The 19,332-nt window shown below is 46.8% G+C and overlaps 9 protein-coding genes across 9 annotated transcripts; 3 read left to right on the top strand and 6 right to left on the bottom strand.

Moving 5' to 3' along the window:
- Positions 1-713: 713 nt before the first annotated feature.
- On the bottom strand, positions 714-2,426 carry PEX2_042180 (alpha-keto acid decarboxylase family protein; the record flags this gene model as incomplete). Its single annotated transcript, XM_016741493.1, has 1 exon — positions 714-2,426. The coding sequence occupies one exon, from the start codon at positions 2,424-2,426 to the stop codon at positions 714-716; it is 1,713 nt and encodes a 570-aa protein (XP_016603685.1).
- A 691-nt stretch (positions 2,427-3,117) lies between these two features.
- PEX2_042170 (aminotransferase-like domain-containing protein) lies at positions 3,118-4,677 on the top strand (the record flags this gene model as incomplete). The annotated part of the gene is made up of 1 exon (XM_016741492.1): positions 3,118-4,677. One exon carries the CDS (start codon positions 3,118-3,120, stop codon positions 4,675-4,677), a length of 1,560 nt encoding a protein of 519 aa, XP_016603684.1.
- Positions 4,678-5,515: 838 nt separating this feature from the next.
- Positions 5,516-6,592, top strand: PEX2_042160 (DUF3632 domain-containing protein; the record flags this gene model as incomplete). Its single annotated transcript, XM_016741491.1, has 1 exon — positions 5,516-6,592. One exon carries the CDS (start codon positions 5,516-5,518, stop codon positions 6,590-6,592), a length of 1,077 nt encoding a protein of 358 aa, XP_016603683.1.
- Positions 6,593-7,074: 482 nt separating this feature from the next.
- PEX2_042150 (uncharacterized protein) lies at positions 7,075-7,485 on the bottom strand (the record flags this gene model as incomplete). Its single annotated transcript, XM_016741490.1, has 3 exons — positions 7,075-7,146; positions 7,207-7,293; positions 7,357-7,485. The coding sequence occupies 3 exons, from the start codon at positions 7,483-7,485 to the stop codon at positions 7,075-7,077; spliced, it is 288 nt and encodes a 95-aa protein (XP_016603682.1).
- Positions 7,486-11,142: 3,657 nt separating this feature from the next.
- PEX2_042140 (Mg2+ transporter protein, CorA-like/Zinc transport protein ZntB) lies at positions 11,143-11,529 on the bottom strand (the record flags this gene model as incomplete). The annotated part of the gene is made up of 1 exon (XM_016741489.1): positions 11,143-11,529. One exon carries the CDS (start codon positions 11,527-11,529, stop codon positions 11,143-11,145), a length of 387 nt encoding a protein of 128 aa, XP_016603681.1.
- A 1,869-nt stretch (positions 11,530-13,398) lies between these two features.
- PEX2_042130 (PHF5 family protein) lies at positions 13,399-13,725 on the bottom strand (the record flags this gene model as incomplete). Its single annotated transcript, XM_016741488.1, has 1 exon — positions 13,399-13,725. One exon carries the CDS (start codon positions 13,723-13,725, stop codon positions 13,399-13,401), a length of 327 nt encoding a protein of 108 aa, XP_016603680.1.
- A 319-nt stretch (positions 13,726-14,044) lies between these two features.
- On the top strand, positions 14,045-15,291 carry PEX2_042120 (pinin family protein; the record flags this gene model as incomplete). Its single annotated transcript, XM_016741487.1, has 4 exons — positions 14,045-14,055; positions 14,139-14,595; positions 14,677-14,745; positions 14,800-15,291. The coding sequence occupies 4 exons, from the start codon at positions 14,045-14,047 to the stop codon at positions 15,289-15,291; spliced, it is 1,029 nt and encodes a 342-aa protein (XP_016603679.1).
- A 644-nt stretch (positions 15,292-15,935) lies between these two features.
- PEX2_042110 (twinfilin) lies at positions 15,936-17,219 on the bottom strand (the record flags this gene model as incomplete). The annotated part of the gene is made up of 4 exons (XM_016741486.1): positions 15,936-16,052; positions 16,118-16,438; positions 16,494-17,131; positions 17,201-17,219. The coding sequence occupies 4 exons, from the start codon at positions 17,217-17,219 to the stop codon at positions 15,936-15,938; spliced, it is 1,095 nt and encodes a 364-aa protein (XP_016603678.1).
- Positions 17,220-17,735: 516 nt separating this feature from the next.
- Positions 17,736-18,876, bottom strand: PEX2_042100 (putative succinate:fumarate antiporter (Acr1); the record flags this gene model as incomplete). The annotated part of the gene is made up of 4 exons (XM_016741485.1): positions 17,736-18,349; positions 18,409-18,607; positions 18,670-18,767; positions 18,822-18,876. The coding sequence occupies 4 exons, from the start codon at positions 18,874-18,876 to the stop codon at positions 17,736-17,738; spliced, it is 966 nt and encodes a 321-aa protein (XP_016603677.1).
- Between the last annotated feature and the right edge of the window lie 456 nt (positions 18,877-19,332).

Here is a 19,332-nt window from a genome sequence, read left to right as displayed (position 1 = left end):
CTTCAAAGTACCAGATTCTGTGTGACTCACGGGCTACCTCGCAAAGTCTCTGAATATGTATGTAACTCAGGACTGATACAAGTCGGCATTAAATAGATTTCAGAATAATAAATGATATATAATCATGCATGAAACTAGCCTAGGAGAGGATGTCGGAGAGACGGTATACCGAGCCCCTCCCAGTTGTGCCTCGGCACGCTAGCAGTTAATTCTTCATAATTAATATCCACCTGGATCCTTTCAACGTTCAACCCTAATTGATTTTATGCATACGTCGCTTCATGCATACAAGCCCTATACGCCAAGAATGCAGAATTCCTACAGAATCGAGATCAGCGGCGTCGATGCAGTTTGACGCCTCTATCACACATTCCGCCATATAAACTATATTAGTTGGTGAGAATCTACAGGGATGGAAGTGAAGCTATAAATATGGCTTCATTTCCAGGTATGAAGAGATTGGACAGTTTTATAATTTAATTTCCATACTGCAAAGTATCACTCCTTTGTAAAAGATTCATCCCAAAGTTTTACATGCTGGTTGGTATATTACTTCTGTAACCAGTATATTATTCAACGCAATGTATGCAGTCTTCTGAGATATGGTTTTAGATAATCCCATTATTAGCGTTTCAACTAGAATAAAATATACATAGGCATAGCTTAAGATGTGCAAAGCGTATTTGATGATAAGTCTATTTACACAGCTTGCTCTAATTTTGTTCGCTGGCAATCTGCTTGTTCAACAACTTCAACAACGCACCTTGAACATCCTCTCGTTCCATGAAAACTTCAACGACTCTCAAACCATGTCCTCGCTGAATTTCCTCAGAAGTCAAAGCAGTTTCAAGCTCAGCATAGGTTCGTGCAGAGAACATATTCTTCGCTGCATGACTTGTATCTGCCCCAAACATGCTGAGAATGTGACTATGGTTCCAGGGCATAATATCGTTATATGCCTGGTTTCTCCCGTGTATAGCGCGCTCGATAGTATAACCAGCGTTGTTAATGATGAAGATAATAATATCTAACTTCTCCTTGATGATGGTGCTGATCTCTTGTGCTGTCATTTGCAGGCTTCCATCACCTATGAATAGGATCGCACGAGAATCATTCCCTTCTCTCAGCTCCCGCTGGGCAAGAGCGGCACCTAGTGCTGCAGGGAGCATATATCCGATGGATAACCAGGTCACCGCGGTAAGCAAGCGCGTGTTGGGAGGCAATTTGAAATTGCGCCCTCCATGTGCCGCGGTACCAGTTTCGGTTAGGATGAGATCACCTTCGTGGATGAACAGATTGATATAATGCCAGAAGCTTTTTTGCACAATCAAATCACTCATTTCAGGTTGTACGGAAACATCTAACTTTGCAGGTTCGGTGGGCCTAGAGAGGCGAGCATAATCGATGTCTTTCAGTAATCGGGAAAGGAAAGAGCTCGAGACATCGCGGTAGACATCGTTGTCAACTTGAACAGTGCTCTCGGAAAAAGTGATAGTGACCTCCTTTCTTGCAATTGTGCTGAATGACTGCGAGTTTGTGTCGGTGTGGTGAGGTCCGAAGTTGAGGATCAGATCCGCCGAGTCAACGTAATCCTTCCACTCTGGAACGCCTAGACTACCGGAATAAATACCGTAAACATTCGGTAATTGTTCATTAACCAAGCTCTTTCCGAAGATTGTTGTCCAGGTTGGCCAACCGCTCGATTTGACCAATTGATCGATCAGCTCGAGGATTTTGAGATGTCTGCTCTCTCCATCAACAAGGATGAGTGGGCGTTGAGCTTCATACATCCGACTGAGAATTCGGGTTTCAAGCTGTGACTCATGATTGGCCCGCGGAGCAGAGGGGATTGCAATGGGATTTTTGAGACCCGATGCTGAGACAAAAACGTCGGGCATATCGTCGGGAACTTCGATGTACACGGGTCGACCATAAATGATGGCTTGTTTCAGTGCCCAGTCAATCTTTTCAGGAGCCATGCGAGAATCCATCAAGTTTACCTGCGAAGTTGTCACATGGGACGAGATGGCAGCAAAATGACGGTAGTCCCCATCGGCTAAAGTGTGATGCATCAAGGACCGTGATTGCTGGATATTTCGGGCAGGTGAGCCCACAATATGAATGACGGCGGTCTTTTCGGCATATGCTCCAGCAATACCGTTAAGAGCCGAGAGTTCGCCAACACCAAAGGTAGTGATTAGAGCGCCGAGTCCATTGATTCGCGCGTAGCCGTCGGCGGCATACGCTGCATTTAACTCATTGCAATTTCCAACCCAATGTAGTCCAGCTGGCTCCACAAAGTCCAATAGGCGCAGATTGTAATCACCCGGAACACCAAACACAGAACGAATGCCCAGCTGGCAGAGTCTGGTGAAAAGGTAGTCCGCAGTTTTGATTGAGTCTTCTGAGGATGTGTTTCGAGTCATGGTGGCGTGAGTAGCAACGGCAAAATCCACAAAAGAGGACAATAAGGTCAAACAAAAAGTCTCCGTACAATGGCTAGCCAAAAATCCTATTCTGTTTCCCTGGGAAGCGAAGACAAAAAGAGGCTCAGGTCGGGGTCAAGAGGTAGTCAATCGTTCAGCGGATCATAGAGGTAGGTAGGTGTATTGAACTTGCCAGAACACAGTAAGCCAGTCAAAGTTAAGTAATAGGATCATATTTATATCGAAAGGGAACAAATTTTGTTCTATAGTCCTCTGAATGGATTATATCGCATTGTGACTAATGCCTATCTACTCCGTAGGTCTAACTACTATGACCTAAGTTCTCCCTACTCTGGCCTAATAACTCCACCCCGACTAATCCTTACGCCGATCCGATTAGTCCGATCCGAATATACGACATGGCCCCTACATTGTCTATTTACTACTCTGCTATTTAGATGATCACTAGGGAAAGTAAATGGTCTTAGGCTTGTCCGAGCCAATCACAGAGCCCTTGTGGCTATCTCCGTTTCGGCACTTAAGATGTTATTATCTTTTCGCCGTCCTCTCCGAGTGAGCCCTATCTTGTCTCTCTTTTCAAACCAATGCCATAAATATCATTTAGTTGGTTTCCCCCATTTTCCACTGAGGTAAATAATTGAACTTATTTTTTTCCTGAAGGCTGTACAATATGCCTCTATCCATCTCAGATATTGAATCCCTCCGTGCGGCTTCCACGCCTCTACCAACCACTATTTCTGCACGTGTATCTTCAGATTCATTCAAATCCCCCGAAGCGCATGCAAAACCCACGTCAAGAGAATTGAAGGGGGTCTTCAGCGAGGAAAGCCGACACTTCGGTGGTTCAGCGTTGAGGCAGTCGGCAAGTACAACAGGGAATCATGATTTGATTGCACTCGGGACCGGCAGACCAACAGCTGATTATTACCCATGGAATTCCATTACTTTCAATGGTATTTCACCTGAATTCGGTAATAATGTTGGGACAAACTCGCAGACAGTCAACAAGCTAGATGACATCTACAATCTGTCCACTGCCCTGAACTACGGCTATTCTGCTGGGTCACCGCCACTTGTGCGCTTTTTCACAGAACATACAGAGATCGTGCATGATCCCCCTTACTCGGACTGGAGGTTATTCCTTTCGTGTGGCTCCACGGCGGCATTTGAAGTCGCTTTCCGGATATTTTGTGACCGTGGCGACACCCTCCTGACAGAGGAATACACCTACCCAGGAGCCTTGGAAGCGGCTGCATTGATAGGTATCAAATCCCGGGGTATTCCAATGGATGCCCAGGGCCCAATACCCGAGGAGCTGGAGCGTGTACTAAGCACTTGGGATGATCTGTCATCCCAGAGCCCAAAACCGAAAGCCTTTTATACTGTTCCTTCCGGACAGAACCCCACAGGAGCAACACAATCCTTGGAGAGAAAGCTGGCTATATACGACATAGCTGAGAGGCACAACTTGATCATTATCGAGGATGACCCCTACTATTTTCTGCGATTGGGAGGGGATTATAGGCCATCTCGAACCAACGAGCCCGCTGAAAACGGGAATAAGGCCGGGGAAGGAAACTCTTCATCCAAGTTTCTCGCAAGCTTGATTCCCTCCTACCTTTCCATCGATCGGACGGGCCGGGTCGTACGACTTGATTCGACCTCTAAAATCCTTGCGCCTGGACTCCGGGCGGGATGGGTCACCGCCAGTGCTCAAATCATCAACAAATTTATTGCCTATCAAGAAGTCAGCACCATTGCAGTTAGCGGGCCGTCTCAGTTGATGCTTTGGAAACTTGTTGAGCAGAGTTGGGGGCATGAAGGCTTTTTCAAATGGCTTGGAAGTCTATCCCAGAGATATTGCGAACGTTTAAACATCTTGCTGAAAGCATGCAACCAATATTTACCAAAGGAGATATGTAGCTGGGTGTCGCCAGACTACGGTATGTTCTTTTGGATCAAGGTCGATTGGCACAAGCACCCTTTGGTTCAACAAAACGAGCAGACAAATATCAGGCTCCAAATTTTGGACGTGGAAGATAGAGTTGTCAAAGCAGCATTCAAGGATGGGGTACAAGTTACAAAAGGCTCTTTTTTCTCGGTCAACAAGCACGATGATGGGCTTCATTTCCGAATCACGTTTGCTGCAGCATCAGAGAAAGATCTTGATGCAGGTGTCAGAATTTTCGCAAATGCACTGAGGAAAGAATTCTCATTGGGTTCATGTTAAACAGATATAGATAGGGTCGTGTGATATTTACAATTGAACAACCGAGTTAGAAATTTCAACTCTTTTTGCGGAGTAGAGTACAGGTTTAAGCAAGTGGCAAAAAGCCAAGAGTAAAAAACCGGGCATTGGGCTCGTACAAGGGTTCTTCGTACCTAGCGTTTAGGAATATCGGTAACTATCTAAAGGATTACATTAAAAGATTATATTTTTGCTACCATGGTCTAATACCTACTTAAATATAAGGACCTGTAAAAATGACGCCGAAAAGGACAGTTCCTAGCGCCAGAAACAGCCTCCTCATTTTCAATCATAGGGCATTTCAATATGGTCTCTGCTAAAATTAAAGGGCCACAATATTGAGGAACAATAATCTGAGCCTTTCAATAATATTCCATTATCGCCGTTTGGGACACGGGGGTCTCAGGGGTCTGGCCTTGGAGTGATATATCACATTCCCCGGAAAAGGCTTTCAAGAATATGGGGTTACACACTTCAATCACAGACCATAAGAACCATAGTTAGCTGGAGCCTAACATTCCATCAAGCCTGAGTGCATTGGATACATCCAATTCTGAAATTTCAGAGGCAGGACCCTGCTATTTGATTGACAAGAGACAAAGAAACCCCTCGAACAGCGCATGCATGAAGGATTCAGATACAGACTGTCAGCCCTGCTGCCTAGAGTTTCCCCTGAGAGAAATCCCTCGTTCTCCCCCGGTTTAACTTTCCCCGCAATATAAGACCCCGTGGGGTTCTACCAACCACTTCTCTTCCATCTTCATTCATCTTCCTCATTATTAAAAACCAATCTATCAATCAACACCATCGACACCACATAATGTATGATCTCCGTGATTCGCTGCTCAGTCCTTCGCCACGAGGCACGTCTCATTCCACCACATCAGAGGTTCGTCAGACAGACCAGGAGAGCACGCGTCAGTCCATAGCTCGAGGAGAACTCAAGGAGCTTCGAGACGCGGCCTTCAGTAACCGAACCTCCTTCATCAACTCCCGATACTGCGACGTTGGAGATGGTGTGGATTCCTTCGAAGATGAAATTCATTCTATGTGGTATATGTACTACCAGCTCGGTCGGAATATCTCGTACGAGACACCCGATCACGAAGGTCTTGTGCTCGACATCATCCGCATCCAAGGAATAGGACCGCTGACTCGGCCTGTGCGGGGAAATCACGGCGTTAGTATCGCACGAACTGCCGAAGGTAGCACACTATGGAACGATCTACCCTTCTTGGCCACCGACATGACCAACTTTTGGAACAGCGACTTCCCGACGATGTCGGGAACTCACCGACTCAATTTGGCGACGTTCCTTGCTAAACTAGCATCAACTCGCGTCGGAAATGATAGGCTATGCCAGATTGCCCTGGTTCTCTTCCGCAATTTGTTTGAGGAGAGACAGGGACTTCGCAGCGGGGAGGGGTCAGATGATGAAGATCCAATGCGACGTATGAATCAGCTTGAAATTTATCACTTGCTGCCAGCTGCCGTGGCTTGGTTCCGTCACGCTGGTCACAATCTGATTCTGCTCTCTGAGGTCTATTGGAGCGATTGTCCTAGTACCTTCAGTCAGGGTGGCGCGAAGTTTATCGAGTCGGAGTTTGGAAAGCGATCGCCCACTGGATTCTCGCCATGGAGATACTTGTACTGGATCAAGCGCCTCCATGAAATCCAGGAGGAGGCCAAAGAGGCCAAAGAGGAAATCTTAGCAGAGTACGCCACCGATGCCATTGACTACATGGTCGGCATAGTCGAGGAGCGAAACTCTGAAGTTTTGAGGGCATACCAGAACGGTGGAGATGCCTTGCATCAGGACAAGCATCTGCTTTGCCTGAAGGATCTTTTGAAGAGCGAAGCCACGGAGAATGAAGAGTCAAAGGAAAGCGCAGAATAAGCAAAATAGCGAAGGAAGGCCCCGAGGAAGATGCAAAGGAAGATGTCAATTAAATCTCTCTCCTTTTTTCTTAGCTTTACCCTTACTTTAGTTCCCAAGCTCCATATTACTCTTCTCTTCCAATGCAGCCCTTCGCATGTCTGCTGTAATTCCCAAGATGTACTAATAAGCTACAATTGTACTACTTTCATAATTCAGATGAGATAGATATATTCTGGGTTCTGGTAATTGTTGAAAGAACCATTTACCCAATGAGCAAAAATATCGAGCTACACACTAAATGAGTGTGGTCATAGCAAAAAATCACAGAAAAGTGAGATACTGAGGATGCACATCACATATGTATCCCATGTATCAATCCAAAATAAACCCCACAATGGTTATTCCCAGCCCTTCTTGGCGCGAGTTTCAGAAAGAGAATCATGCGGCATCTCACAATTCCCGGCAAGAAGAATAGCTAAAAACAGCCACTTGAAATAAGTTTACTTGCGGAAGTCACAGGTGACCTTTCTGTCGTAAGAATCAAATGTGCACTTGTTCTTATCCTTCTCGCACTGGAAAGAGAAATATCATGATTAGCTGAGGTCAGTTTACTAGTATAAAGAAGAAAATACCCTCTTGTTGGCGGCGCTAGGGCACTTGGCGATATTTTGCTTTCCATTGACTTTGTACTTGCAAATGTTGTCCTTTTTGAAGCATTGCTGGAGAGTTGTTCCGAGTATTTAGCTTCATTTCCCTGTGGGGATTTATTCCATAAAACTCACTCCGGTGTACAGAACGTTGGCACCATTCTCGGCTCTAGCATTGATGCCAGACTCGGCTTCAGCTTCGATGGGGCTAGCAACTGCGCCCATGGCAGCGAACAGGAAAAGAGCAATCTTGGTGATCTGCATGGTGAATAATTTGGAGACTTGGTCGAGAGACGACTGGAAAGATGGATCAGATGATGTCAGGTCGAATTGGTCTTGATGAGATTGGTATCTTGTAAATTGGGGCTTCGAGGAGCTGTGTTATATAGAAATTATCCTGATACCTGTAGAAGAGGGAACAGACATGATCACAATTTCCAATGCAGTCATCATTGGGGGCTGTAGCCGAATGATTATCGAGTTACTCAATAGGAACTCTAGTTTACGTAGTCAAGGATGTTCAGCTTGTTGGTTGGTATAATCCTATTCGTGAGGCATTTGCCTCATTGATGATTGTACCACCTCGTACAGTGATAACACGTGCAGAAGGTTCGGGGTTGCAGATCAGCCTCCCAATACTTGACATGCTGAACGTTTGACTCGTGTTTGTGAACAAGAATGGTGGGGGGCCTTGCATCTTCAGTGCTGAAATGAGTAATGATTTCCAGATCTACGAGACATACGCTTTAGGAATGCAGAATGGAGGGGGGAAGATGTTATCATTGGCCCAAAAGACTGGCACGCGCCCCTCGCGCCGGGCCGTGGACTAGCACGGCTGTAGGGCTGTGGGGGAGGTTGGATGAGGTTGGATGAGGTGGGTACTGCTGTGATGTACTGATGTGATATACTGATGTGATGTAACCCTCTAGGCATCAAGGCACATATGCACGGTGATCTTTACGTACATGTACCCCATAGTTAATGCTGTGGGGTACTCCCCCACGGAGTAAGTTTAATATCAAAACTGTATTGTTTTAAGATGTAATGTAACCTAATCAGGAGGATTCTTTCAAAAGGCAGAATAGAATAATTCTTGCAACAGACTTGGGGATGTCTATATTAGGAAACACAATAAGGGTGGAAATATCTATGAAAAAAAGACATCTAAAAAGGCAACCCACAAAGGCGTCACAAGGCCGGACAAGCGGCTGAAGATTCTTGTCTTTTATAACCTCACATTTTGTGTAGCCTCAATCTGACATGGGATCTTCCGGTACCATGAATAATGGATGGCCCGCCAAGTTTTGCCAAAAGGCAGTCTCAAAGTCAAATACATCTTGATCAAATAATGCAGCCCAATCATCGTTTCCCTCCATCTGAGATGTTACTTCGGTTGGAGGCTGTGCCGCTTCACGGTGCATCGAGTCAAGGAACTTTTCAATGGTTTGCGTAGCCTTGTATATCAATGCATAGGTGGGGTCACCTGGCCTCACGATGCTTCCAGCCTGAACCTGTGCTGCAAAAATACCCAAATCTAGAAGGGCTTTTGGCATAAAATGCTTTCCTGTTGTTTGGGAGGATTGCTGTTTGAGCATTGACAGTAATATCATTCCAGCGGCTGGAAGACCATAATGTGCGACCTAAGATCAATTAGCTAATATCCATTAGTTCTATTATTTGGTATTTTAAATAGCTGAATATGTTGGACATGAACGCCAATAGCAAGTTGTTTACCTTCCAGACAAGTCCAGTTCCAGAATTGACGAGCTGGTCTCGCAGAAGCATGGTATCCACTACGAGGCTGAGCATTTGCTCTGATATGTCAATGATAGCAACATCAGGCTCGGCCACGGTATCAAGGAAGAGTAAGCGCAACAAAAATAACACGTGCAGATGATTGAGTCGAGTACCGGCGAGGAAATCTCGCTCGAATGGGGTTCCAGCGCATGCTTTCAAGTTACACTGGAGTTTGAAATGGGGCGGAAGAGCATTCCACTGAGCTTCGGCATTCCTTTGGATAACACTGTTTTATCTCACTGGTCAGCGATGAGCTTTATTCGAGAAAAGACCTTTTCTACATACCTGGCTCTCTCGATATATGTTTCAGAGTTTCTTGTTCGAAGTAACTCCAGAATATCCTCTTTCAATGACGCGCAAAGAGCAGACCAACGTAGCTCTGCTCTATAGCTGCATGGGGTATCTTGATTCCACTGAATAACGTCGCCGTTAAGGTATGGAATCGGATTTGGTCCGGGGCTTGTTTGATTCAAAGGCAATTGAAAATGAGTGAACCGTTTGCTCATGCGCGGTGGCCGACCCAAAAATATAGCAACATTCTTGTCGGCGGAATAGACAGTGGCGTAAGCTGCTTTTCGTATTTCTGTAAGAAAATGGGGTATGCGTGGTTTGGTTTTTTCGATATTATCGTGGTATCCCAGAGCAAACATTGAAGATATGACATCTCCAAGTCTGCTCCATGAGTGGTGACCTAATTATTTTAGGTGCTTGCAGGTATGGAAATGAGGAAGAAAACTCACTGTGAACTCCATCAACATGTGAATGTACAATAAAACTCTCGAATTGTAAGATAAGTTGGAGATCATTTAAGCCATCCAATAAAAGAACGTTGCTCAAAGCAATGTCAATGAGCTTTGTGGATAACCTCCTTAGAGCGATTCGATTGCTATCGTTGGCATATAATAATGGGAAAAAGGGCAAGTCAATAGTAGCGCGACAGACAGCGCAGAAGAAAAAGCCTAGAGTCTCCCATCGAAAATTTTGACCTAGAAATTGCGCAGAAAAGTTTGATATGTTGGACAATTCATCGATGTTTAAACGAAGGCGTGAGTTCTGTAGAAGCCGCTGAGCATATACCGTATAACCGTTTTCCTCGTCGTAGAACGAAGCAAAGAGGATATCGATATCTTTGGCGCACTGCTCGGTGAAAGGCTCAGCTAAAGCTAGATTCGCACCGGTCGACAGCCAAAACATAACAAAATCTTTCATTGTGCTTAAAGAAAAAGTCGTCAGAACCAACTTGAGAAGCTCAGCTCCTTGTATCAACGGGTTGTCATCTCCAAAGTGCTGAGAATGCATCAATATCATGGTATCTGTAGGGCAATCACGTGTATGCGATGTATGAGTTGTGTCAGGTCCATGGTAGTCTTCTGGAGAGATATGATTGAAAATTGTAACGTGACTTGATGATCCTAGGTATCCAGGATTTGGATACGGAGGTTTGTAAGGGGCTACTCGTACAGACGATTGTACAGCAGACCGCCGACTATCGGAAGAATGTTAACGATTGAAATAGGAGCCCGATTTTATAAAAGGAGAACGGGGCATAAAGAAAACCATAGGATAGGTTGCAACACATACGGTGAAGATTGGTTGCCCGAAGGAGAGCACTCCGCTTTCCTTTTGAAAGGCGAACTCCGATATATGCAGATGCCTGCTCTGCTTTCACAACGGGTGCAAGCTGGTTGCTTATGATCACAAGCTAACTTTGCTTTTCTGCAAGATTCGCAGGCCGCCAGTCGGAACAACATATCCTACAGAAATGGACTAGTTTGAAATCGTCTGCTGTTGCAACACCTATGGAGAATCCCAGATTGAGAGCTGTTCGCGTTGGAGCATACGGAGGGTGCGGAGAGTGAGATGTACGAGGAGAACGCGGATTGCAGACCCAAAATGGGCATCGGAGAATTGGCATCGGAGAATACGGAGCACTCGGGGTGGGGCTCCACAGAACGTATACTACAAAGTATACTCCGTACGGAGTACTGTGATAACAAAGCGGATGATGTCCATCGATGTTGTTTGATTAATTGAAAAAAAGGCTGCTCAAATTATTTTCGCAAATTGAGGTCCTGAAATATCAACATGATTCCTTTCCAACGACAAGATACATATTCCAGCGTGTCAAACCAAATAGGAATCAAAGCACAAATCATGGTGATAGGGCATCAAATAGCAAAAAAATAACCAGATTGGGGGATTGGGCGTGGTAAATTCCAACACATTCATACCAAACACAGCAGCAATGAAGCTAAATGGGAGAAAAAGATATGCTAGAAACGTGAGAACTCTCACTCTTTCAGCCTGGTTGATGCTCTCTTTGGCGTCATGAATGCTAATGCTATTCATCGTGATAGAGCTAGAGCCAGCACAATGTATGTCCAGTTTTCTTGCTTCAGTGTGCAGCAGCTGATAGTTCTTGTAAACTCGAGCAACAATTTGATCAACATATGCACGATCAGCTTGGTTTGCGCACGTTGGGCCACTTGGTGTTTGACGTTCCCTCAACATGCTTAACACATCTTCGAAATAACAAGACGCTTAATCTAGGATTTGCATCTCGCGATCTTTGATTTCCGGGTCGTCATGAGACTGTTTGGCATGTAAGAAGCTGAAAAATTGTCGCCAGCCCATGGCAGAAGGGTTAAGATGATCTGTGTATAGAAAGACGGGGTCTTGTAGAGAGTTCTTGTTCTCGGCTAGACATGGTGAGGCCTCCTTTTACTCGAGATCGGAATGAGTTAGGAGTGTGCTGCCTCGCAGGTATGAAGGGACATGACTACGGTTAAATTGGATCTTTTGAAGTGATAAACTTCCAAAGAAGTTGTCAGATCCACGATTAAGTAAACAATTTAGGTTCAGGAGTTAAGTCTCTTCCTTTCGGGAAAAGTGCTATATATCTATTCCAGGCTGCGGGGACAACTACAATCCGCAGCTTGATGCGGCGACAGAATGTTTAGTGCGAAATCTTGATTTCATAAATCCTCTCTAGAGGTAACTAGCGGTGTATCACCTAGATCGAAAGCTAAGCGTCCTGGAGGGACGTTCGTCGGGAAGCCTACCTTTTCGAGCGCATCTCTGGAGACTCGGATAATGACTTCGTCCATACCTTTCCAACTATTAGCATGACACATATAAGGGGAAGGACCCCAATCAGCCCCGCAACAACTGGTAAATATTCAATGCGCTTCGTGACTCTGGAAGTGAATGGAATGTGGCCCACTATTTAATAGAATCAACAAAGATTGTCAAAGCCAATAACAAGAAGCCATACCTGGGATGATTGCAGTGGGTAATCCAAGGATTTTACTGAAGAAATTGGGAATGTACACCTTCTCTCCTGTGGTTTACTAGTCCTGTATACAATGAACGTGTTATGAACGTGAATATCTGCTTGCTTCCCTCGGCATTTTTTCCTACTGTGTGGATAGGTCCTGGGAACGTCATCAAAAAAAGTATCGAAAGATATAATTTTTGAATATTGGTTGAAGAAGGCAATATGATATTGGATAGTGGGCAAGAGGGAAAGTGGATGGAAATCCCTTTCCGGGCCAGGATATTAATTAGTAAACGTATATAGGGCGTGTTAAACAAAGGCCCCTAAGAGATTTGCGAGAAACTACGGAGTATATGGATTTGCCATGATATTACCAAAGAAATGAACACAGTAATTTACTTTATAAATGGAAGCCATCGCGGCTGCTGGCTAATTGTATGCACGGAAACAAGTATGGTTTTGTTCAGAATGAGAATTAAAATTGAAACCACACGCTCCTTGGGGAATAAGACTAAAAAATAATAAATTTTCCAAAGGAGGATCTGCGCATGAGGCCTCAAAGCCCCATATTTGGGGCTTGGGTCATGCCATACTCGTCTGGGCAATCGACAAAACACGAGCGAGACCCTAGATGCGTCAATCACGAACCCTGCAGAGGTCCTTGCCAGTCAAGCTGCTCCACCTAGATCCTCCGCTGGTCCTGAGTTCGTCAACTCATCTGCACAGTATTCGCAGATCCTCGGGGTCTGATATTCAAGGGCACGCTGCCGCCATGTCTGCGAATTTTTTTTGGAGGTAGCGTTTCACAATGCTACCAAAGCGGGCCAGTTAACAGGGGAATTTCGTTGGTTTATATCCAGGCCCACGTGTTGGCTGATCTCCTCCCACTCGCCGACTCAGTGCAGGCAGACGGCACCGAATGAACCCAGCCGAAGCAGTTTTAGATAGCCCGCCGACAAAATGTATTGCACGTGCTCACATTTGGAAAGCGTAGATTCATTTTCGTCGTCGCTAGGCTGAAATAGGCTGAGAATTGTGAACCCGCCAGACTCATGCTTGACTCCCCTCCACTTGGACACCAAGCCACAAGCCACAAGCCAAGATCATTGATTCCTGAAACTTTTCTTTTGATAGAACAGATCGGTCCTCGAACTTCCCAGATTGATGATCTTGGGACATCCATCGCGGTCCTTCTCAAGGCGCGTACATTCAAAGCAGTAGAACGCATCACTGATGCCCTCGCCGCCGCAGACGACACACTTGTTCTGGTAGTTTCCGAAGGAGCACTCGTCGCAGATGCGGACCAGGGTCGTTGGGCGCACGTAGGAATCGCAGACGGGGCATTTTCCGTCGCATTTGTCGCACAGACGGCCGATAGAGATGCCGGGTTGCTTGCGGCACATGACGAGGTCGGGGTGGTGACGAGACATTGTGATTTGAGTGATGTAACAAGAAAATAAGAAGATTAAAGCTGCAGAAAGTGGAATGAGGTATGGTTTTGCGCTCGCTGGGAGGTGAGAAGAGAATAAGCGTGAGAGAAGGTAAGAGAAGAGAAGCCGACGGTGAACCAAGGCTAAGTGGTCTGTGCACGTGATACTAAGCAGTGTGATTCTAAGCATCGTGTCGCCTTATTATTTTGCGCCTCTTAACCTCAACTCCAATATTTGACACATTTCAGAACTTATTACGTCGCTCGTTTCTCTCCATAATTTGTTTATTTCTTATAAGCAGCGTTGTTTGCCGACTAAGATGTCCGAAGGGTATGGTTTCCTTCTTACCGTGCAACCCACGCGCAAGCATTGTAATTGGAACGCTCTAGCTAACTTGCATGTTATTTTGACAGCCCTGAGACACTCGCTTCAGCAGTAGCTGTGCCTAGCCAGGACACTATCCAGCAGTCTCCGGAGTTGACAGCCAAGCGACGGAAGTCTTCAACTGCGGAATACGACACTAAGCGCCGACGACTCAGCTCTACAGACAATACCTCCCCGCAATCTCAGCGGCGTCGACCATCATCCCCTCCACCTACGACAGATGAGTCTGTAGGAACGAAGCTTACGCGGCCGCGCGGGGGTCGCGACGAGGATCGCAAGCGGGGCCAGCGGTTATTCGGGGGGCTGCTTGGTACTCTTTCGCAAAGCTCAAGTTCCGCTGCACAGAGGCGGCGCGCTGATATTGAAAAGAAGCAGCAAGAGAAGTTGAAGTCGCAAGATGCTGAGTACGGCGAATTGAAGAAACGGCGCAAGGAACAGCGTGATGAGATTCGGAGAAGGGAAACGCCGTTGTATGAGCGAGAAGCGGTATGTTCATGTTCTATTCGCTTGCATACCACTCAGGTATATAGTGATGAAAGTTTTTTACTGACTTTTCTTAATTTTCAGATGCAAACACGGCATTCGAATATGCTTGCCCTGGCACATTTCCACAAGACACAGGCCAAGCCGGCTCTGGTGAGTTAATGCTCTCCCATCCATATATAGTGACCATCAGCTAATCAATGATAGTATTACAAACCATGGCAACCCCGGACTGGTGACGACGCAGCGATAAAACAGCAGATCGAAGAAGCAGAGGCGACTATTGCGCGAGAAGTCGCCGAGTTCGAAGCCCGATATCCACCAGAGGCATTTGCACCCAAACAGCCAACCCAGGTTGAAGCAAAACCAACACAGCCAACCCAGGCTGAAACAAAACAACTGGCAGGCGAAGAACAACCACAAAAGTCAGAGGAGCAGCAGAAAACAGATGATCATCCTGACCAGCCATCAGCTCCAGAGCACGAGGCAGATCCGACAGATTCAAAGTCTAAGGAAACGGCTCAGGGTGCTCCGGACACGGTGGGTGTAGATATTAATGACCAAACCCCGGATCTAGCTAAAACGGATGAAACCACTGCTAACGCGGAGGAAAGTGCGGTTCAAGATCAGCATGATGCTCACCGAGATGATGACGGAGGCGAGGTTGTTGAGGATAACGAGGATACTGTGATTTATTAGCTTGTAGTCGACTGTAGTCGACCTTTTTTGTGTCAAATTATGTGGTGAGTTGGCTCTAGTTCTTTAGGCCGACACCGACAAATACCCTGGAGTTTTCTTTGTTGCTTTGGATAGTTATGTGTATGTGAGATTTATCTTGGAACTCATTAGGTACTGTGAGGCAATATGCATTCTATTCATATAACTAACATGACCATTCCACTTATCCAACGCTTTATCCCAAGTTAATTCAACAAGTCAGAACATCACCAAGTTGAGTACATCAAATCAACCAGGGAATCACCAGTTATATGTCCGGTACTAGTGACGTCCAATAATTCTTCCTGGTGCTCATAAACCCTACATCAAGCAATAATTCAGAGTGCTACATTGCACGCATTGGAAAAGTGGGCCAGGTCCTTCAGTCTAGCCATGGCCAAAGTTATCCGGCGCCTCGAAGAAGGTTTCTGAGGATGTGATCAATGCTCTGCCCCAGATCTAATTCTACCTTTATTAGTCTCGCCGGAGCAAGCAGTTACCAAGTTTCTGTAAATAACTTGGCGAGAGTCTAGCACAGTGCTGCTATATTTACTACACCTATCGGATCGATGCCCGCTGAGGCTTTCTGGCCTCACCAAGAACATAGCTATCTATACAATAGTGATTTACCGGCCAGGGCGACGAGGTCTGGCAAATCCTCGCGCAGAACCCTGGTCTCGTGGCGGGGTGACTTCCTCTTGCAAACGATCGCCAGTGATCTCATCAGGGCCATAGGCCTCAATCTGCTATTTGTAAGTATCCAAGCGACCAAACAACTACGACCATCCACAACACGGGGCGTGCATACCTTTTTCTCGATCTTGAGTCCTTCCTGCTCAGCAGCCGCGATGGCGTTTCTCCGCGAGCTGGCATGAACCATACGCTCCTTGATCGAAGATCCAGTAGGACAAGTGTACACGAAGATGATGACATCGGATCCGGGGTAATGATAGAAAGAATAGCGAGGGGAAGAGGAGGAAATGTGTGTGGCGACAGAGTTGGCCTCGACTCCAGATTGGGAATCGGCCAAGAGGATCTTCTCCGTGCGGACATCAACGGTCTGCTTCATATTAGCCTCGAGTCTCACATATCCCATCCACACTGCCCATTTCTTCAAGTGGTATCTAGTCTAGAACTAGACCAGCCCTCTCAAATAATGACCACAGCCCAGGGTAATGACTTACCAGTTGTACCAACCCACCATCCTGCAGATCCCTCAGCGCAGCCTTAGCATCATCTTCAACCGGCATAGAAACCCTCATCCCAGAGCCAGAGGCAGGTCTAAAAGTGCCACCAATACCAATATCCCTCCCGGGGGTGCCACTCCGTGCCTCAGCCTCGGCCTTACGAACAGCCTCCAGCTCCCTCTCCTTCTCACCCATCATATCTTCGCGAGAAATAGCATTGGGACCCTCGCCATCACGCTCACGCCACGCATCCTGGCCCAGGATCTCGTCTTCCTCGGTAGCAAATACGGTAGAAGCGAACTTCTCCGTGCCCAGCTCGCGGGACAGGGTTGAGCGAGTCGATGCAAAGAGTGTCTTTGCTCGCACGGGCGCATTAGACGGGATGTAGGTCAAAGCAATAAGTGCGGCGGTTGAGCCAGTCGATGGCCGCCGGAGGAGGAGGTAGATGGGGGTTTTAGGTTGAAGGATGGAGGACAGCTGGGGGAGGGCTGAAAAGAAGGCGTTTTCAGAGGGGCTGCCCTGGAAGGAGATTGGGGCCAGCGGTGTCAGGGTCTCTGCCGTGATGGTTACCGGCAGACAGAAGGTTGAGGAGTCGGAGTTGAAGCGGGCGAATGCATCGTGCAGCTCCGAGGAGACTGAGTGGTTTGTTAGTGTTAAGTTCAACGGGATTTTGGTTCAAAGTTCATGGTATTCGAATATCATACCTGTAATTCCTGACTGCATGATGCTACACTTTGGGATGCAGCTGGGTTGGTTGTTTGTTGTTTATGAGGGGGAGGGGGGAAGCGGTGAATGAGGGGCCGATGACATGTCAGCCGTCAAGGCTGGCTTTATTTTGACCTTTCTACATCCAAGTCTATATCACAGAAAAAAGAAACAATTCATCATCATCTCAACTCGACAGGAATATGTTCTTGTGTGGTCGTTACATCGTTACACAAGCATCACTAACTGGTTTATCTACAACCACCGGGCCATTCATGGACCAATAAACACCTAACTACGCTGGCGAACGACTCTTCAAAAGCTTTTGAATATTCTCTATTCAGCTCCCAAGGTGCACCAGACAAAGTGGTATAGAAAAGAACTAATGCAAAGCACAAAATATTTACAAAAAAAGAGCCGTTTTAACCGGCTTGCAGTTGAACAGCTCTGTCTAAGACAGTCCAATGCGCGAAACAGACCATGCCAGGTCAGGTATCACAATGCTTTCCAGAAGAACAAGAAATTTTGGCACATTTACTCCTCAAAATTGCCACCAACGAAAGCCCAGTTAGAGCCCTCCAGTTTACCCTTAAGGAACTCATACACAGTGAAAGTGACAGCTTGACCGGGAGCAACACGCATCACACGGGGAGTAATACCCTTGTAGAAAGCGCGAGCGCCCTCCGTCTTGAACATATCCTTGGCGATGACCATGATACGGGAGACAGCAGACTGACCGGGCTCAGCACGGGTCTTCTGAAGACGGGTCTTGATGGTGTCAATGGGAGCGTTGGAGAAGGGGCCGACGGCACCGGAGATCAGACCAATCAAGGTGGTCTGGTAAGCGGGCAGCTGGCTGTTGCTGTATTCTGGTTGCCAGCGCTGCAGGCCAGCCTTCAGTTCCGTGTATGCGGTGAAGTTGGCAGCTTGGTTGGTTCCTTGTCGGAGGGCTGTCAGGGAGACACCGCGGTACAGAACGCTGAAGCCTTCTTCCTTGATCACGGTGAACAAAGCGTGCGGGGCACTGCGGTACTTCGGGGTATCCAGGGGGTCAGCCAGACTGTGGTGCTGGGCCTGCAGACGAATTTTGATGACTTCCATAGGGTTGACAATGGCCACGGCTTCGGTAACACCGGCGGCGAGACCAGCTGTGGGATGTTAGCTCTCCGTTGTACATCTTTCGGTTTGTTCACAAAGCTTCACGTACCCAGGAAGGTGGCTTTGCTGGTCACGGCGCCTGTCTGCTTATCGGCCAGCATGCCCTTATATGACTCGTATGAGGTGAATCGGATGGCCATCTTCGGGATGATACCGCCCAGCACGGCACCAAGACCCTTGTACAGACCCAGAGCAGTCTCCTTTTGCACGATTTGAGCACCGGTGGCCACGAACCCGCGCGGCTTAGCCTGATCCAGCGAACATGGTTAGCAATGGCTTCAACTATCAAATGGAATTCTTTCAAACTCACCCCAGGTGCTGTGGCTCTCCTTGAAAGCTGCATGCGGACCTTGATTGTGTCTAGCGGATGGCACACGAGGGCCTCCATCATACCGGCACCACCACCAGCTAATCAGGCAAAAGTCAACAGCTGTTCATCCCAAAAGGGGGAGTCTACTCTACCGATCAAGTTGACCGCGGGCGATGTGCGCTTCTGATTGGCAGTTTTGGCGGACATTGTTTCAATATGTGGTATATGTGCAGAGAATTTGCACTTTTGTTCAAGATTTCACAGAAATTCTTCAATTGGCCGTCTCGGAAATCGAGTTACGCAGATCTTCCGATTGTCGCAAGGGAAAGCCGAAATTGCGGAGAAGCGGAAGTATACAATCCCGGGGAATAAGTAGAAACGACCTGCAATTGGAAAAAGAGGGTATATCTGGAGTCTCGGAAAAAGATCGAAAGATCAATTGCAAAGATCTTTAATCTTTCAAAGAAAAAGAAAGCTGAAGTTCCAAGGGTATATGGTTCAGGTGAAGTGGCGGCAGTGCCAGATTTTGTGGGGAGGCTATGACGGGGAAGCGGAGGAAGCTGGACGAGCGGAAGTATATATGACCTCGCACAAATGAGAAGAACGGAGAAGAAAGAGAAGAGAAAAGAGGTAGTAGACTAAATGACTTGCCGAGGGAGATGT

The sequence above is a fragment of the Penicillium expansum genome (genome assembly GCF_000769745.1).
Source record: "Penicillium expansum strain MD-8 chromosome Unknown contig142, whole genome shotgun sequence".
NCBI lineage: Eukaryota > Fungi > Ascomycota > Eurotiomycetes > Eurotiales > Aspergillaceae > Penicillium > Penicillium expansum.
The sequence above is the reverse complement of the archived record's forward strand: the minus strand, read 5'-3'. Positions and strand labels throughout refer to the sequence as shown.